This window comes from Catharus ustulatus, chromosome 11 (assembly GCF_009819885.2).
Source record: "Catharus ustulatus isolate bCatUst1 chromosome 11, bCatUst1.pri.v2, whole genome shotgun sequence".
Classification (NCBI taxonomy): Eukaryota; Metazoa; Chordata; class Aves; order Passeriformes; family Turdidae; genus Catharus; species Catharus ustulatus.
This window is the reverse complement of record NC_046231.1, coordinates 5,216,966-5,229,613: the sequence shown is the minus strand read 5'-3', so window position 1 is coordinate 5,229,613 and position 12,648 is coordinate 5,216,966. Positions and strand designations below refer to the sequence as shown.

At 50.5% G+C, this 12,648-nt stretch overlaps 1 protein-coding gene across 3 annotated transcripts in view; it reads left to right on the top strand.

Moving 5' to 3' along the window:
* The window catches only part of LOC117001312 (hydrocephalus-inducing protein-like), a 75,486-nt gene that overhangs the window by 60,280 nt on the left and 2,558 nt on the right, over positions 1-12,648 (top strand). For all 3 annotated transcript variants that reach the window (XM_033069540.2, XM_033069541.1, XM_033069542.1), the window contains 16 exons: positions 587-686; positions 1,213-1,312; positions 1,805-1,973; positions 2,262-2,488; positions 2,801-2,858; positions 3,474-3,678; positions 4,043-4,275; positions 4,850-5,001; positions 5,935-6,127; positions 6,677-6,785; positions 7,372-7,626; positions 7,957-8,099; positions 8,439-8,660; positions 9,746-9,906; positions 10,410-10,510; positions 11,084-11,501. In XM_033069540.2, the coding sequence (XP_032925431.1) occupies positions 587-686; positions 1,213-1,312; positions 1,805-1,973; positions 2,262-2,488; positions 2,801-2,858; positions 3,474-3,678; positions 4,043-4,275; positions 4,850-5,001; positions 5,935-6,127; positions 6,677-6,785; positions 7,372-7,626; positions 7,957-8,099; positions 8,439-8,660; positions 9,746-9,906; positions 10,410-10,510; positions 11,084-11,501 (2,846 nt within the window). The remainder of the gene's footprint in view (positions 1-586; positions 687-1,212; positions 1,313-1,804; positions 1,974-2,261; positions 2,489-2,800; positions 2,859-3,473; positions 3,679-4,042; positions 4,276-4,849; positions 5,002-5,934; positions 6,128-6,676; positions 6,786-7,371; positions 7,627-7,956; positions 8,100-8,438; positions 8,661-9,745; positions 9,907-10,409; positions 10,511-11,083; positions 11,502-12,648) is intronic.

The window sequence follows — 12,648 nt, the reverse complement described above, 5'->3', positions numbered from 1 at the left end:
CCCAACTTCTGCCTCTACAGTGTTTGCCAGGATGTGCAATGCATCCACATCTCCCCAGATAACCAGACACTGCATCCTGAGTCTGTACCACAACCACCTTGTCCCTGTGAATGGCTGAAGATTCTTGTTTGGTTGTACAGACTGCAACGTTATTTCTACATTCCTCCTGGAATTTGTATGAACCTCTTACGTAGTGCAATAAACTCTCCCCCTGGGATTTTGTTCCCCATGGTTTAGGGGCTGCATTTCAGAGAGGGTGCTAGGTGATTGGAGAGGGTTGTCAATGCCATTTGCTCTGAGATACCTCACACTTCTCATGGTTGTTCTTACATCCCTGTGCTTCTCGAGGATGCTTTAGCAGCAGCATTCCCTGCTGCAAGAACACAGGATTGGGCTGATAAGGCTTTTTACTGCAGCAGAATCCCACTGGGGCAGCCCATGAGATGAACAGGTTAACAAAGCTTGGGAGTCCACCAACACTTGTGAAGCCAGGGAGGCCACAGAGGAAGCAGCCAGCAGAGACAAGGACTTACAGGCTGTCTACCAAAAGAATCATCTGAACAGTGTTTTATTCTTGCTACCTCAGGTTTCAGATACAGAAAACATCCTGGGGATTGTTCAGGCTGAAAACATCAAAATCTCTGCAGAAGTCTGTGATGTTTCTCTGAGCATCGACATGCCTGAAGGTCAGTGGATGCCTCCCAAACAAAGCAGTCCAGGTGCACTGCATTACCTTGGGAGGTGGGCGACCAAAACATGGGACGGGATGGGATGGGATGGATACATAAAGCACATACTCTGCAAGCTGCGTGAAATAAAACATTGTCAGGACTCTGACAGCTTTAAGTCTCTCCCCTCTGAACTTTGAAGTGTGCAGTTTCATGTGCAGATTGAATTTGGGGGCTTTGAAACAACATTGAAATGAATAAGCAGTTGGCAACTGCCACAGGCCACCACAACATATAAAGTAATTGGATGTGTGCTTGGAAGGGAGAAAATGGAAACTGAGCTCCTTAGGTACTATGCCTGCAGATATTTTGAGTGAGAAAGGGCAGACAAGTAGCTGGAAAACACTTTCAAGAAAACACTTTCAAGAATGGAAACTTGCTGAAAGGGGTTTTGTGCCGAGACCCCCATGTAGCTTGTGACCTGGTGTATTCTGCAGCAGCTCACAAATACCATGTTTGACCTTGTTCTGGGGGTTTTCTGCAGGTCCAGATGGAAGCTTGGAATTTGGAACTATTAATGTCCTGGATAATGTGAAGAAAGTCCTGACTCTAAAGAACAAAGGGCTATACAACATTGAGTACCAGTGAGTCCACCTGCCTGGTAGTGAACATTCTCTCAGGTTCCCAGACCTGCCTTCTCCCTCTGTCAATGGCTAGAACCTGTTTACATGCTGGCTACCTCTTGGAAAATACAAAACCTGGGCTCTCTAGTCTCAAGTATTTTACCAGAGAATGCAACCACAAACCAGCAGTTCTTCACAGCTCAGCAGGAACCCAGAGAAGAGCCCCAGATATTTCAGCCACTGAAATGCTGAGATTCATTGCCTTTCTTTCATGCTCACCTTCTTTCTCTTTCTGAGACTCTGTAAAGGAGTGAATGAAAAATTTCAGTCTCAAGGTTTCTTGCAGTAACCTCATGATTATCTGCACTCTCTATCAAGATCCAGGATTCCCTGAGCAGATTTGGACTCTCCCTTTTCTTTTTTTATCCTGGTCCTATGCAAAGTTCTGACTGTGCTGGTGGCACCTATACTTTTAACTGCAGAGATCTCCATTTCTTCCTTTCTCCCCTTCAGTTTCATGCTGAAGGGTGCAGGTCCCACGATGCAAGATTTGACATCCCACTTCACTGTTGAGCCTCAGTCGGGCGTGCTGATTGCCTCCCAGCCTGGTGTGAATATTGAGATCCTCTTCCAGCCCAAAAGGGAAATGCTCCTCAAGAACAAACCCATCCTGTACTGCCAGGTGAGCCGCGTGCGCCGGGCTCTGTTATCACACGGTGTTTTGAGAGCGTAAACAGGAGAGGTGTCTAATGGAAGGAGGGCTTTAACTGGAGAATCCTCTCTCCTACATACATGAACAACGTCTTTCAAAACCATTGGGAGGCTTCCTAATTGGAGCTGAGAATCTGACTCTGGAGGAGGTACTTAAATACAGGGAGGGCTAAACTGACGGAGGCCTGGGGTGGAGGCTGGGGACTGGGGTAGAGGCTGGCCTCTTTGCTTTGTTTATCACCCCTTCCTGTGGACGCAGGTGACAGATGCCAGCTCAGGGGAAGGAGGCCAGACTGTTGCCACCATCCCACTGAGAGTGTCGGCGAAAGCTGTGTACAGCAAGTACAGTATTGAGCCTGCTCCACCCATCAACTTTGGGGCCATAATCAGGGGCGCCAGGAAGACCCAGATTGTCGTGCTGGAGAACAAAGGCATGCTCAACTTCAAATTCCGCATCCACCAAGCCCCCAGGGATGCATCTGCAAGGTACAAGAAGCCCTGCACCACCCTTCCTGTCTGAGAAGGCATCACCCCATGGCTGGTACGTGGCAGGCTGCCAGGAGACCTGGGCCCATCTGCATCCCTGGCTTGGAGAAGGAGTGAAAAAACACCTCGGTATCCCCATGTGTAGTTTGAAGCTGGTGATAGAACTACTCTGTCCAGCAGTGGGTGCTGAAGGCTGCTCCCTGGGAGCCATCAGGAGCAGGAAGGCTTTCCTCTGTGGAGAGGAATGCCAGCTTTGGCCTCAGAGAAAGGCAGGGGAGCTCAGCCTGACAGACACCTCTGCTTTCTCCACAGCTCAAAGCAAGGAGAATCTGCTGCATTGGCTACAAAGCTGAAATCAAGCTCCTCACAGGTGGGTGACTCCTGCTCCCCAACAGTGCTGCTGCAGGGGATGTGAGAAGATGCTGCTGTGCCCAGGCTGGGGGCTCATGGCCATAGGGTGGCATGTGGTCTGCAGGATGGAGTCCAGTATCTGCTCAGTCCCACTGACAGTCCTGTACTCTGGCTCTGACCTGGAGTTGTGGGGTCAACAGAGGGGAGCAGGTCCTGTGTTTGGTAGCTGCTAGCCAGCATAGGTGTGTGAACACCACAGAAGAAAAACATCCCCCATTGAACTCCCAGTCCACAGAGCTCAGACAACATTGCTTTTTCTTCTTCCCAGTTCCTTACCTCTCTCCCATCATTTCTCACAGCTATTTCTGCTCTCCCGTGCTATCTCTGGAGGTTGAAGGATCACAGCTACCACCTTCATTCTTTACAACCAAACTCCTTTCTCTCTGCCACTTGTGACAGACTTGCATCTCCTCTTGTCTTATTGGTCTCAGCCTGGGGCTGCCTTTGGGCCATCCTTCACTGCCCTGGGACTGGGTGCTTGGGCCCAGCTGGAGGCCAAGGCAGGATATACTCTTTGCTGGGATGCTCAAGGCACAGCTGTTAGCCATCAGCCTCTCTGGACCTTTTTCTGCAGGATCACCTCACTCTTGGCATGTTCATGGTGTCCCCCTGCTCTGGCTCCATCGCTCCATGGGGCCAACAGAAGATCGCCGTGGATTGCCTTGCTGGGCAGGAGGGGACATGTGAGGAGCAGCTCTACATTGACATCACGGGCAGAGACCCCAAGGACAATCCCCTGGGCATTCCCTTTACCCTGATTGCTGAGTCCTGCCTCCCAGGTACATACTGGCCACAGGTTCCCTTGGTCCCACCTGCTGCTCATCAGCACCTAAACTTGCTGATAGAGATAGAGAGGCACACTAGCCCTGGTGTCCCACCTTAAAATCCTCAGACATTTCAGCCCTCTTCAGGTCCACCAGTGGATTCATCCCTCCCAGGCTGAGAGGGATGCATGGAAGGATAGAAGGAAAGGAATGCTCTCTAAGACTGAGCTCCATCCTCACAGCCAGCTCCCTGACCCAAGCCTGGGTTTAGCAATCATGGGAGCAGAAAGGACTTATCAAGCCTGCTGAGAGGCCAGCAGGGTCCAGATAAATTCATCAGGGAGGTATCTCCATGCTCATCCCTCTGGTCTCTCCACAGCATTTGCTGAGGATGTCATGTTAAGCTTTGAGGAGTACCCGATCTGCAGCAGCACTGACCTGAGCTGCAAGCTACGATCAGTGAAAGGCACAGGCCTGTTTGTCAGAGATGAGAACAAATTCATCTTCACCAAGGTTCTGGTTGGGCAAGAGGCTGAAATTTATTTCAGTATCTACAATGCAAGTGGTCTGCCATGTGACGTGGTCCTCTCCATCAAACCCCTGCCTGGAAAGGTAAGAACAGGAGGCCAAGGTGATGGTTGCCCTCTAAGGGCTGTGTGAGAGCCTGTTTTGTTCTCCAGATGTATTGCTTCCTGTGGCCCAGACAAGTCTAGCTCAGTACAGGTCAAACTGCAGGGGAGAGCAGCAGAACCAGGGAACAGTTGAATTTTGCATGTCCTGGGCAAGGTTTTGGCTCACACATCTGGGTCTTCAGTGGGAGAAGGGAATCCTTCTGAACCTCTCTTGGAAGCACACTCAGAGAGGGGCTGTTATGAACTGACATGCCAGGGTTCAAAGCAGAGCATTTCCTTGGGCTCCTTGGCTTTTCCTTCTCTTTGAAGGCCAGTTCTAGGTTATTTGCAGGCTTTTCCATGCAGTGCCCACCTCCCATATATGCTGAGCAGCTGCCAGCACTCAAAACACACAATGCTTTAGCACAAGGACAGCATTCCCTGGGAGGGAGCCTGCCCAGGGAAGCAGGAATGAAAACACACTGTCTGAGGCTGTTCTCTGTAATGCATTTATGAATAAAACTGTCATGTTGAAAGGTGTTTTCTCCTAACACTGCTCTCTGGATTCCCCCAAGGTAAAAAGCCATATCAACAACATTTTCAAGTTGTATCCAGCCACGATGTCCATTCCCGGCTCATCCAAGTCTGTTGGTACGGTGACCTTCACCCCACCGGACCAGCAGAACTACGAATGCACTTTCAAGGCTTCCCTTGTCATCCCAAAAAGGTAACTGACCCTGTGAAATAGTGGGACAGGCCTCACTGACAGCTGCCTCTCCACTGGGAAGGCACAGATCTCTTGTTAGCTGTAATGCTTTCAGTAGCCTTAGGCAGAGTACTTGGCGTGAGTTGATCTCGGAGGCAGTAACTGTTGGAGCAGAATAATGAGGCTGATGGTTTAGCCTGTAGGAGGAACCATGAAGAAAGGGAAATATTAGGTAGCCAAGTGGAAGTTACTGAGATGTGCTGCAGCTGAGCTGCAGGTTTCCAAGTACAAAGGCTTAGATGAAGCAGTTTTGATGCCAGCAAGTCAGCAGTCACAAGTTCCTCTTTGTTTCTGTAAAATTAAGTGATCCTCTGTAATTCCCTGACATTCATTAAGCTGTTTTATGTGAGAGATTGGACCTGGTATGAAAGAAGAGCCCAGTTCCTCTGCCCTGGGACCTGTGGGGCTTTGACCTGCCTTTCCTCAACCCTTTAGTGGCTGAATTGGAACAAGAGAAGTCTTAATTGCTAATAAGCAATTGCTTTTTTACTGTTCTTGGAAATGATCTTTACTGGTGGTGACGATGATTTGGTTTTGCCTTCTTGCTTTTTTGTACTGCTTTCCTGCTGTGCTTTTGCTTGTTGCATATGTCTCATCTCACTGCAGCCAGGGGATTTGCCATATCTCATCTAGTGCCTCATTATTTACCTGCTGTACTGCATGATTCAATTAAGTGAAATTATTAACTATTATTGTGGAAGGCTCTGGCTCTTTGGAGCAGATTCCTCTTGTGAATGGCCCTGCGTGGATTGGGAAGAGGCTGGTGGGGATCTGTCTTGTGGGGGTACAGGAGCAGCAGGCAGGGAAAACATTGTGGGTGGCCCTTGCTGCTTCACTGGCCCAGTGAAAAATGGGTTAGTGCCAGCTGAAATTGTTTCTGTGCCTCTTTTGCAGCTTTGTGAAAATTAAACCCCAAACCCTGACCTTCACCATCAGTGGGAAGGGGCATGAGCCACAGGTGGCAGTCGTGTGCCCAAGTGCTCGCAGCAAGAGGGGAAATGCTGTGCTGCGCTTCAAGAGGCTCCGGGTGGGGGATTCAGAGATGCTCCCCCTGGTCATCCGTAACAATGGCAGCATACCTGTCAAGGTGAGAACCTGCTCAAGGAATGGCCTGGTTTGGGAACAAGTGCTTGTGGCACAGGGGAAGGGTCCCAAAAACATGGCAGACCTAGGAAGAGGTGTCAGAAATTCTTTTGAAGCAACTGACATCCAAGAAGGGAGTTCTTGGAAATTTTCCATCCTGTCTTGCTTCTCTAGGTTGAACACAGGAAAGGTGGTGGAGTATTTTCCCCTGTGTCTCAGGTCACCTTTTGTTCTCATTGACTTTGTGTGTGATTTCCCAGTTCCGTTAGATTGTATTTGATCCCAGTTTACTATGTTTTAAGTAAACTTAGTTGTGGTTTAATTACCTTCTACTCATTACTTTCTGTCCTGTTTGGTTCTGTGTCAGTTCTATCCAAATGCCTCTGAAGGCCCCTTTTTTCCTGGCTGGTTTGACTGAACTGTTGTGCTAAGAGCTGTTTGTAGTGGGAGAGGTGCTGGGTTCCCATGCAGGACCAACAGCACTGCAGTGTCAGTCCCTGTGCCATCCTGTACTCACACCAGTATCATTGTGCTCTGTGTTCCCTTTTCTCAGTTTATGTTACACCTGGAGGATGAGCACGGAGTGTTCTACTTGAAAGGCAGGGCCTCCACACTCATGAAATTCTACACTGAAGATGTAGAAGAGGACTGTGTTGGAAATGGTAAATTCATTAACCATGAAGTGTGATTATGCACAGAGGGAAAACGTGTGCCCTGCTCTTGGCTTCTCTGAGCAGCAGCCAGGTGTTAGACACAGTTTCTTTCCTTGGGCTCTCTGTCCGCCAAGCTTTTCTTGGGGACTTTTTGCAGGGTTTCCTCCTAGCAAGTTGTAGGAAGTTCCTCTGTTCCTCTGGAATGGTGGGTTGAGTTGTGGGAGACTGTCCCTACCTCAGTGGACCCTCTGAGGTATTTCCTGCATTGGGAAGGTACCAGCCTGAAGGGATGCAGCCCTTGAGCACACAGACAGCCAGCAGAAGCCAAAAGCACTCTGGCTCAGCTTTCCATATGGCTGGAGCTGGCTGGAAGCAGATGGAATGAGGGCTAGGCATCAACACAAGGTTAAGCTGCTTAAGTGGTGATGTGTCTGGAGGTGGCAGTCTTGTGAACATAGGAAGAGCGTCTGGAACCACGGAGGTAGAACTTGGCTTAAAAGGCAGCTGGTTTCAGCCTCTTATTCCTCATATATCATACGGAAATATTTTCTCTGTGGAGCTGTATTACTTAATTCTGATTTCCATTGCTGTACAGAGAGCAAGCCCCCAAAGAAGCCTTTCCTGCTTCTGCGTCATGGGCAGTCGACTAACTTTGATGTAATTTTCAAACCCACTCTGGCTCAACGTCTGGAAGGGAAGATTCGTGTGTTAGTGGGGGACATCTACTCTAACAAGACCCTAATAGAGCTCGTGGGTGAAGGCCACAAGGATGAATTCACCCTTGATGGACTAGAGGAAGACACAGAGGAGAGGAATGCTGACAGCAGTCTGAAGAAAGACATCATTGATGGTAAGAGAGGGAAGGCTGCCAAGGTGGAGCAAGGAAGAGCAAAATGTCTAATCATGTGTGTCCTCTCTCTAGCCAGGCCTGGGCTGTCACACACAGGACTTGATGGCCTCTGGGCATGGCAACCATGTATGCAGAGCAGTGTGTGCTGGCTTAGGGATGTGTCAGGGTGTTTCCCTGAAAGTGATGGGATGGGGAGTGGCCTGGGGAACTCCCTCCCAGAGGGAGGAAGGCTTGGAGCAAGGAAGTGTTGAATGTACAGGTGTCTGTGCACGTGAGGGGGGCGGGTGGAGTTCCCTGCATGATGAGATCCCTTGCTCTCCTCCTTAACAGCTGTCAGAGTGAATCACATCCAGTTTGGGGACTGCCCTGTTGGGAGGCCCTACCGCAGGACCTTCACCATCACCAACCATACCAGTACGAAGGTCATGCTCTTTAAGTGGGAGGCAGACGCCACGTTCCAGTTCTTCCCCAAGGTGAGAGTGGACTGCTCTGCCTTTCCCCATTGCTCAAGCCCTGCCCTGCTGTTCCTGGGAGCTGGCAGGGAGTCCTCGCATAGCAGGGATAGCTCATTTCAGTGCCGTGTAGGAGATGCAGTCCCTGGCTTGGCTGGGCCAAGGCTGCCAGCCTTGCAGAAGAAACTTCACGTTATGGGAGATGGCACCTTCTGTTCATACTTTGTCTATCAAATTTCACATAAATCCACACTGAAATGCAGATTCCAGCACAACTGCTCACCACATCAGTCCCTCTTGCTGTCAGTCCTGCCCTTGGCAGTGCTTCCAGTTTGGTCTTGACTCCCTGATTCTCCCTAGGCGGGAGACCTCTATCCTGGCTGTGTCAAGGACATCACAGTGACCTTGAAATCAGATGTCCCAGCTGTCTTCAGGAGGCACCTTGTGAAATGTAAGGTGACCAAGATCAACTTTCAGCCACCACCGAGGAAGGTTCAGGACTGGGAGGACCAAATGTGCATTGTCACAACGGAGGATGATACCAGGAAAGACCTAGCAGACAGCTGGCCTAAGAAAGAGAAGGTAAGGAGCAAAACAGCAAAAAAAGCCAACCCAGCTTTTACAAAAAACCCACCATAACACCAGCAGTGCTGGCTGAGCAGCTCCTGCTTCCTCTGGACATCGGACAGCCATGGGTTCACCAGCAGTGCATTCCAGGGGAGAAGTGGATGTGCAGTGACCAAATACACTCACACAAGAGCCTTTTGACAAGAGAACTTGAGTCGCACACAAACTATCAGTCTGTGCCACAAGCGCAAGTGTTGCAGCCCATGTTGAATGGAAGGCAACATTTTATGATTTTATCCCATTTTTCTGGGTTAGAAATCTCCTCATCTCATTTGGTGCCTTTTCACCAACAAGGAGTTCTGTCTGTTGTTGCACTCTGTCTCTTCTTTTGAAGTGGAGAGAAATAACACTTCTCCTGCATATGCTGGTGAACTCCAAATTTTGTCTGCATGGATACCAGAGATTTTGGTTGTGGTTTCTGTATTCTGTGGGATATCTCATCATGGAGTAGCCCAGGCACTGTATGCCAGTACAGAGGAGTCTGGAGAAGGATCATCTCCAGAGACTACTGCTTTTATTGTCATTATTGCCGAAGACAGTCAGCTTGGGTGAAGGTTCTTTCCAAGTTTCTGGACCATTTTAAGGCCTCTAAACCATCCTCTTTTCTATGACAATATCTGCAGTTGGAGACTTTCCTAGTGAGATCTTTCACACCCCAAAATGCCTGTCCTCAGCCCCCAGAAGTGTGAGTGTTGCTCCACAGAGCTTCAGCAGGGCAACTTAATCCTAATTTTGAGACCTGCTGGATTTACAGAGGACCAGGAAAAAAGGCCAGTCCCTCTAGAAGGTTGAAGTACAGGCACTGGAATGCAGCTGTAGTCTCCATCGATACATTAACAGTTGTGGTAGTCACTGCTTTGATCAGTGGGTAGAAACAACTACTGTAGCAGATCAGTCCCAATTCTGTCATCTTTCCAGGGAAGTAAAAGTGAATGGTCCTTTCTAGTCCCTCTATGAGGCTGCTCTTGGAGGCCAAAAATTCCCTTCTCAGCCTGACTTTCTGAGCTCTTCTCAGTGATTCTTACCTCCTCTGTTTGCAGATGGTCCAGACAGCCCTGGAACCAGCTTACACAGTGGTGGAGGAGAGCAGCCAGGAGGCTGAGGTGTACCTCAGTGCCTTTGTTGCCTGCACCCAGTTCAAACCGAGCACAGTCGTGGTTCAGCTCAAGGATACCTTGCCCAACCAGACAAGTGCAGCCACGTGAGTGCTGGAGGCCAACGGGGCCCTGTGAATGGGAGCTGCCTTTGCAGGGCTGACCCAGTGCCTGCTTCCCAGAAATCTACCACAGCCAAAACCAGCACAGGCCCATTTGTGAGCAGACAAAGCCAAGCAGGAGATGGTGGTCAGGAGAGGTTCAATGCTTCCATCTCTTTCTGCTGGGAACAGCCATGGGTTTGCTTTCACTGCATGTCTCTTGTCCTTATCTGCTCAAGAATAAGTTTGCAGTCAAACCAAGACCTAAAGTCCAGAATAAGCCTCTTAGCTTCAATGTCCTGGGTGCTATGTTGGCCCTTTAATCTAAAACTTCCAGACTTGGAAATACTTCTTGGGTCAGCCACGACAGCAGTCTGAGCATGGCAGGGTTGCCTGGGGAAGAAGATGCTCCTCAGCAGAAAGTGGTAGCAGGAGTCCATCAGACAATGTTACTGTTCTATATGCTTTATATTTATTAGACTCTTTTTTTATTCCTCCTTGTTTTTCAGTTTCAGGATGCACAACACTGGGAATATAGCCCTGGAATATACCTGGATGGAAGCTGCAGATAGTGAAGCAGTGAAGAAGCTACACTCAATGACTCTGATGCGTAAGGACAATTCACTTGGTGGCTGAGGGCCTGGGGAGAAGACCCTGCCACTTCACCCCAAAACATGAATTGCTTTGCATCCTTTTCCACACTTGCACGTTCATCTGCATCTTCCCTACTGCAGCTGGAGACTTTTCTCCTTGCCCCCCTCTGCCTTTCAGCCCCTTCTGTTCTTGCTCTGCCACTTCTGCTCTGCAAAGGAGCTGAGCCAGGCTCTGGGGAGAGCCACATGCTCAGGACTGGAAAGGGAGACATAAGGTAATCTTTTTGAGAAGTCTGAGACCAGAAAAAATAATGGTGTAATGAGTGAGCTGCCCTGCAGCCACTGTCTGTGTGCAGTTCCCCACTCCAGGACAAATGCAAAGTCACAGTCTAAAACCAACTCTTCTCTGGCACAGGAGTGTGTGCTGCAGGCAGAGACCCTGCTCCCAGACACTCTAGTTCCTGCTGAAAGTACTGGGCTAGAGACACTCCAAGTGCATCCCAGCTCTGTTCCACCTACCCGCAGCAGGAGGCAGAGTTGCTGAGAACACAGGATTTTGTCTTTGAAAGGTGTGCTCTTCCTCTCTGCAGGTCAGTTCCTCTCCTCTGCTACTCTAAGGCACCACAGAAAGCTGCTGCATCATTTCTGGTGGCAGCAGGAGCATCCTTTTGAGACACATCCTTCTGAACTGCGGCAGCTGGCGGAGCAGCAGCAGGATTCTGAGCAACAGCAGCAGCAGGATTCTGAGCAGCAGCAGCAGGATTCTGAGCAGCAGCAGCAGCCCAAGCACCAGGACCGCGCAGAGAAGCTGCACTGCTCAGAGCAAAAACACCTCTTTCTGCAGCATGTCAGTTCCTCCCTGGAAGTCTTCCCAGATGTCATCCGTGACCTGCCACTCTTCTCCATCAACCCCTACCATGGCATCATCGCTCCTGGCCAGAAGCAGATCTTTCACGTCCTGTTCTCACCAAAGTATGCGGGGAAGTTTAGGACCACCATGTTGTTCAGGTGGGAAACATCTACACACTTGGCCAGAGCTCATAGTATCACTGGGTCACAGGGTGGGACAGGGTGGACAGGACCACAGTAGGTCATCTGGTCCACTTCCCTGCTCAAGCAGAGTCATCCCAGGGCACATGGCACAGGGTGGTGTCCACAGGGCTCTGGAATACAGTAATTTCACAATTAAAAGCCGCACTGACTATAAACCGCATCTCTGGGTGTTGGCAAACATTTCATTCCTTGTCCATACACAAGGCACACCCAATTATAAGCCTCTCTGTTGTTCGCAGCAAGGAGCCGCATGCAACAAAGTTGCCAAATAGTGACAGATCACGGGATGGCGGGGTTTACTGGCTCGGCTCGGGCCATGAGGGCTCGGGGCTGCCGACGGGGCCAGGTGGCCCAGCTCGGCGCTGCCACTTGGCAGGGCCACTCGGGGCTGGCTGCCACTGCCACTGGGCTTGCTCGCCCCAGCCTGGCACTGCACCGCAGTGGCAGGGGGGCACGGAGCCCGCCAGTACCCACGGCGGTGGTGGGAGGGGGGGATGGAGCCTGTCGTCGCCCACGGCGAAGGTGGCAGAAGGGGAAGGAGCCCCCTGCCTCCCCCTGAGCCGCGGGGCCAGCAGGAGGGAGCCCCCGCATCCCCCCGGGCTGCGCTGCCTGAAGGAGGGAGCTCCCCCACCTCCTACCCGGCTGTGCTGCCGGCACTGAGCCGGCTCCACCCACCGCGAAACAGAGTAACCAATTTGTAACAATTGCACAATGCCGGGTTTTACTGTCAGGTGCTCAACTCAGCACCTCGGTTTGCACTTCCAGGGTTGGAAATGTCAGAAAATCATTCACATATTAGCCGCTCCTGAGTGTAAGCCGCATTTCCGGTGTGGGAGCAAAATTTTAGTCAAAATGGTGCGGCTTGTAATCGTGAAATTACTGTAATTCCAGCAAAGGACACTCCGCATCCTCTCTGGGCAACCTGTCACCTGCACAGGAAACAAGTTCTTCCTCAGTTTCAGGTGGAATTTCCTGTTCAGGCTCTGCCCGTTTCCTCTTGTCCTGTTGCTGGGCATCACCAAGCACAGCCTGGTTCCTCCCCTAACACCCTCCCTGCAGTCCCTCTGACTGGGATGGGGAGCTGGGCCTGCAGATAGGCAGC